Source organism: Schistocerca serialis, chromosome 12, assembly GCF_023864345.2.
Source record: "Schistocerca serialis cubense isolate TAMUIC-IGC-003099 chromosome 12, iqSchSeri2.2, whole genome shotgun sequence".
NCBI lineage: Eukaryota > Metazoa > Arthropoda > Insecta > Orthoptera > Acrididae > Schistocerca > Schistocerca serialis.
In genome coordinates, this window is record NC_064649.1 from 101,245,506 (window position 1) to 101,251,505 (window position 6,000).

The window sequence follows — 6,000 nt, forward strand, 5'->3', positions numbered from 1 at the left end:
AAAGAATTGAAGGAAGCAGGTACAGAGGACATGGACGTTAACATTCAGGAAGTTTCGTCGGGCCAGGCTCCCGACGCATCGGCACGCAAACTCTTTATCGAGGTGTCGGTTCGGTCGCGCCGGTTGCAACTGCAAGTAGATACGGGCGCGGCAGTTTCAGTTTCATTGTTGAATGCACAAACTTATTCCGACCTTGGATCGCCCCCGTTGGCGCCAGTTTACCGGCGTCTACGCAGTTATGGTAAACAGTTCATTCCCCTACTGGGTCAGTTCACTACCGACGTGACTTACAAATCAGTCACTCGGCCTATTACTTTTATTGTTGTCAGTGATGCGAGCTCCGCTAACCTTTTTGGCCTGGATGCCTTTCAAGCTTTCGGTTTTTCTATCGCTGACACCATACAGTTGGTCTCCAAAGACGTTCCCTATCAATCATTGGAATCTTTGATCTCAGACTTTCCAGATATCTTTGAGGAGGGCTTGGGATGTGTTTCAGATTTTGAAGCTCACTTAACGTTGAAGACGTCGGCTTGCCCGCATTTTCTACGCGTGAGGCAGATCCCCTTGGCTCTCCGCCCTCAGGTAAAGGAAGAGCTAGACCAGCTGACAGCCCTAGGGGTCGTTCTTCCCATTTCTTCTAGTGAGTGAGCTTCGCCCCTCGTTATTGTAAGGAAGCCCTCGGGAAAATTAAGTCTTTGTGGCGATTTCAATGCCACCATTAATTCCCTATTGGTGGTGGACACCTATCCTTTGCCTCGTGCTGATGAATTGTTCTCCGCCGTGGCGGGAGGCCAATATTTTTCGAAAATCGATCTTTCGGAGGCTTATCATCAGATACCACTTGATGAGGACTCCAAACGGCTGGCGGTCATCAATGCCCCGTTTGGCCTTTACCAATACCAGCGGTTGGCCTTCGGAATATCCAGTGCCCCAGCGATATTCCAGCATTATCTTGAGCACGTCACGTCGACAATCCCTCATTGTATTAATTACCTGGATGACATAATTGTCACAGGCCGCAGCACGAAGGACACTTGCACAACCTTCATACCCTATTTCTCAAATTCACGTCTGTGGGCTTGCGTTGCAACCTGCATAAGTCAAACTTCTTCCAACCGTCCATTGAGTATGTGGGCTACACCATCTCCCAGCACGGCATCCAGCCACTAGGAAGTTTGGTCCAAGGTATCGTCGACCTTCCTCAGCCCGCTTCGCTGAAAGACTTACAAGCTTTTTTAGGCAAGATAGCCTATTACCACCAGTTCATTCCCAGGGCTTCCACCATAGCCCATCCCAAGTACTGCCTTCTGCGCAAGGGTGTTCCTTTTGATTGGTTGCCTGCATGCGAACGAGCGTTCACCTCGTTGAAGGGCCTCCTCATGTCAGCGCCTTGTTTGGCTACTTTTGACCCCCATAAGCCGTTGGTCCTGGCTACAGATGCTTCACAGTATGGGGTGGGGGCGGTCCTGGCCCATCGCAACGCAGATGGTTCCGGCTAACCATTGGCGTTTGCGTCCAAAACTCTTAGTCCCGCGCAGGCCCATTACTCCCAGTTGGAAAAAGAGGCTTTGGCCATTGTCTACGCTGTTACCAAGTTTCACCCTTTCTTGTATGGCACCAAGTTTCAGTTAATCACTGACCATAAGCCGTTAATATCGTTATTTGGCCCTGCCTCTCAGATTCCGGATAGGGTGACCCACAGACTACAGCGCTGGGCCTTGTTCCTCTCTAAGTACCATTATGACATTCATTTTCGCCCTACCGGACAGCATGCCAATGCCGACGCTCTTTCCCGTCTTCCGGTGGGCCCGGATCCTACATTCGATCAAGAGGAGATTATGTGTTTTCATTTGGATGTGGCGTCCTGCCAAGCAGTTGATGGCTTCCCGATCACTAGTTCTCGAGTCACCAGGGAAACGGCAGCTGACCCAGTTCTCCGGCAAGTAGTTCGCCTCATTCAGCAGGGGTGGTCATCCCGCCCTCCAGGCCGGGCCTCGGACCCTCTTCGTAATTATTTTATTCTACGAGACCGCCTCTTGGTCTTGGAAGGAGTTCTCCTTCTGACTACCGATGATACAGCTCCAAGCGTGGTTGTTCCTGCAAGTTTACGAAGGGAGTTCCTCACGTTACTACATGCGGGGCACTGGGGTGTTTCCCGTACTAAAGCCTTGGCTCGCAGACATGTGTACTGGCCCAGTATTGACAGAGAAATTGAGCACTTGGTGGCCGCCTGTTCCCAGTGTGCGAGCCAACAGGCATCTCCCAGGGCAGCGTTCTCTTCAGGGCTGCCAGCAACCCAAGCATGGGAACATGTTCACATCAATATTGCGGGCCCGTTTCTCAATGGCTTTTGGCTCATTGTCATTGATGCTTATTCCCGATTCCCATATGTGGTTCGCTGCTCCTCAACCACTTCAGAGGTGGCAATCCAGGCACTAGCAAAAATCTTTTCTGTGGAAGGTCTGCCAATCACCCTGGTCTCAGACAATGGACCGCAGTTTATTTCGCAGACCTTCCAGGATTTTTGTAGGCGCTTCGGTATTCGGCACATTTGCTCTTCCCCCTTCCATCCACAATTGAATGGGGAAGCTGAGCGCATGGTGCGCACATTTAAGACGCAGATGAAAAAGTATGTGCAAAAATTTCCTGCAGAGGAAGCATTGACGTTTTTCCTGACAGCATACGGGACCACACCAATGGGAGAACGCAGCCCCGCAGAGCTCCTCCATGGGTGCCAACCTAGGACTCTGCTGCACCTCCTCTGGCCTGGTCCTCGCCAGTCTTCGCAAAACGGAGTACCAGGCTTTCCACTGGGTATGTCGGTCTGGGCCCGTGGGTTTGGTCGCAATCCACGTTGGATACCGGCGGTGGTCCTGCGCTGAAATGGCCGCCGGCTCTATACCTTGCAGGTGGGGAACCGGGTGGTACATCGTCACCAAAATCAGCTACGTCCACGTTTGGGCACCCACCCTCTGACCTCTCGGACACCGGCTTCCCCATTGCCGGCACCTGTGTTGGTTTCTCAGGGTACGTTACTGCCTCTCCCCACTGTGACTCTGCCGCACTGCGATGGTTCTCAGCCTTGGCAGCCTCCATTAGCTCCCGCACCGGCATCACCATCGTTCGCGATGCCCCAGCGAGAGCCAGCCCCCCTCGCAGGCCCGGTTTCTCAGGAGGCTGGTTCACCTGTGCTCGTCCCTTCCCCGTCCCCGCCACTGGGTCTTGCCCCTCCCGAGGTGGAACAGGATCCGGAGTTTGACAGCTTGTCGACCGTTTTGTCCCGGGCTCCGGTGGTGGAACGACGGGGGCCTCTTTGTGTGGATCACTTCCAGCCGTATTCGAAGGTTCTGGCTCGTGGGTTGGCAGATCCTCTCGACTCCGGTCTTCCAATGGATGTGGAGGTCATCGCTCCGGCCCGACGCTCCACCTTCCGATGCAGTGGATTGCAGTGGCTTCAGCCCCCCCGAAGGAGGAGGAGTGCAGTAGCCACCAGAAAGATCGCGGGAGGCGCACATCGGCAGTCCCGTCTGCCAGAGGGCACGCGAGAATTCGGACGTGACTTCTGCCAGCGTAACAACAACAACAACTCAGGCAGCACGGGCTGTGCCCAGTCAGTTAACATTGGGCATGCCTATGACACAGTCCCAGTCTATGCTAAGTGAAGTGCTACGTAAACGTGAACAGTGTTACTACAGTGATCCCTTGGTGCCTCAGAATGCGTCCTACCAACTGATCCCTTCTTCTAGTCAAGCAGAAGCTCCTCTTCTCCCCAATTCTATTCAATAACTCCTCTTTAGTTACGTGATCTACCCATCTAATCTTCAGCATTCTTCTGTAGCACCACATTTCGAAAGCTTCTATTCTCTTCTTGTCTAAACTATTTATTATCCATGTTTCACTTCCATACATGGCTACACTCCATACAAATACTTTCAGAAACGACTTCCTGACACTTAAATCTGTACTCGATGTTAACAAATTTCTCTTCTTCAGAAAAGCTTTCCTTGCCATTGCCAGTCTACATTTTATATCCTCTCTACTTCGACCATCATCACTTATTTTGCTGCCCAAATAGCAAAACTCCTTTACTACTTTAAGTGTCTCATTTCCTACTGTAATTCCCGCAGCATCACCCGACTTAATTCGATTACATTCCATTATCCTCGTTTTGCTTTTGTTGATGTTCATCTTATACCCTCCTTTCAAGACACTGTCCATTTTGTTCAACTGCTCTTCCAAGTCCTTTGCTGTCTCTGACAGAATTACGTCATCGGCAAACCTCAAAGTTTTTATTTCTTCTCCATGGATTTTAATACCTACTCCAAACTTTTCTTTAGTTTCCTTTACTGCTTGCTCAATATACAGATTGAATAGCATCGGGGAGAGGCTACAACCCTGTCTCACTCCCTTCCCAACCACTGCTTCCCTTTCATACCCCTCGACTCTTATAACTGCCATCTGCTTTCCGTACAAATTATAAATAGCCTTTCGCTCCCTGTATTTTACCCCTGCCACCTTTAGAATTTGAAAGAGAGTATTCCAGTCAACATTGTCAAAAGCTTTCTCTAAGTCTACAAATGCTAGAAACGTAGGTTTGCCTTTCCTTAATCTTTCTTCTAAGATAAGTCGTAGGGTCAGTATTGCCTCACGTGTTCCAACATTACTACGGAATCCAAACTGATCTTCCCCGAGGTCAGCTTCTACCAGTTTTTCCATTTGTCTGTAAATAATTCGCGTTAGTATTTTGCAGCTGTGACTTATTAAACTGATAGTTGGGTAATTTTCACATCTGTCAACACCTGCTTTCTTTGGGATTGGAATTATTATATTCTTCTTGAAGTCTGAGGGAATTTCGCCTGTCTCATACATGTTTTAATAGTATTTAAGACACTTTTTGTTTCCAGCATTGGCAATCCTATACACTGTATCGAAGTTATGTTAAATTTTTAAATATCTTACTATAGTATACTAGATTACAGTAACAGAAGTGTCACCACATAGCCAGAGTTTCATCAACAATTAGGTAAAATAATGGTGCCAAATACGTGCCATTCTGTTCCATTGTGAACACGTTTCTTGTTTGCCAATGGCATTTGCTTGATTGAGAGTATTATTTGCAAGCTTCCTTTTGACTCTGGAAGTGCATTTATGGTTTTTGCATAATATTTGGTAGATAGAACTGCTGAAAACACACATTTGGAGAAACAATTGAAAGCAATAAAAAAAATCAGTACAGTCTCCAGCACTTGAGGCTTTGACCACATTGTTAAGAGCTTCAGAGCCTTCCTCGGTAGGAAAACTAGGTGCAAATGCTACGGTATATATGACATTCTAATCCTCTTCATGTTCAAGCACCTCAATAATGCTGCTACTATGAACCTGATTGTCTTCTGATGCTTTATGGTGCTAAGTCAGTGCACTGCTTAAGTCAATAAATAAATTATGCATATCTGAGGGAAGGAAATTGCAGATGCACTCTACTTTGAAGTTACTGCTATATATTATTGCATTATGCCGATTTCTCTGTCTAGAATATAGATCCACAAAACAATGTTTTCTTACAGGTTTCGTGTCCTTTGACAACCCCGCCAGTGCGCAGGCAGCCATCCAAGCAATGAATGGTTTCCAGATAGGCATGAAGAGGCTGAAAGTTCAACTAAAGAGGCCGAAGGATGCAAATCGCCCGTACTAACAACGGCTGTGGCATAGGAGTTATCCTTTGTTACATTTTGCAGTGGTAAAAATGTTTTCATTTATGGACTTTCCTCCTACCTTTCACTTCTGTTTTTACTACATGTTTCCTATCTTATTATTTTCTATTTCTCTCTCTTTTGTTTGCCTGTCTTGTGACTTTGCCTTCCACCTATAAATAGTGTACCTTTTATTCTTTCCCCTTTGAACCATCCTCCATCTTTTCTATTTACGCTGTTTATCCACTTTTGAGCAAGAACATTGCATAACTGTGATTTAGTTACCTTTTTTCCCTTGTGTCATAGATAC

General features: G+C 47.7%; 1 protein-coding gene across 1 annotated transcript in view; it reads left to right on the forward strand.

Moving 5' to 3' along the window:
- LOC126427967 (CUGBP Elav-like family member 4) overlaps positions 1–5,692 on the forward strand; it is a 222,103-nt gene extending 216,411 nt beyond the window's left edge. Inside the window, exon 13 of the mRNA XM_050089854.1 lies at positions 5,565–5,692. Coding sequence (XP_049945811.1) covers positions 5,565–5,692 — 128 coding nt within the window. The remainder of the gene's footprint in view (positions 1–5,564) is intronic.
- The last annotated feature ends 308 nt before the right edge of the window (positions 5,693–6,000 follow it).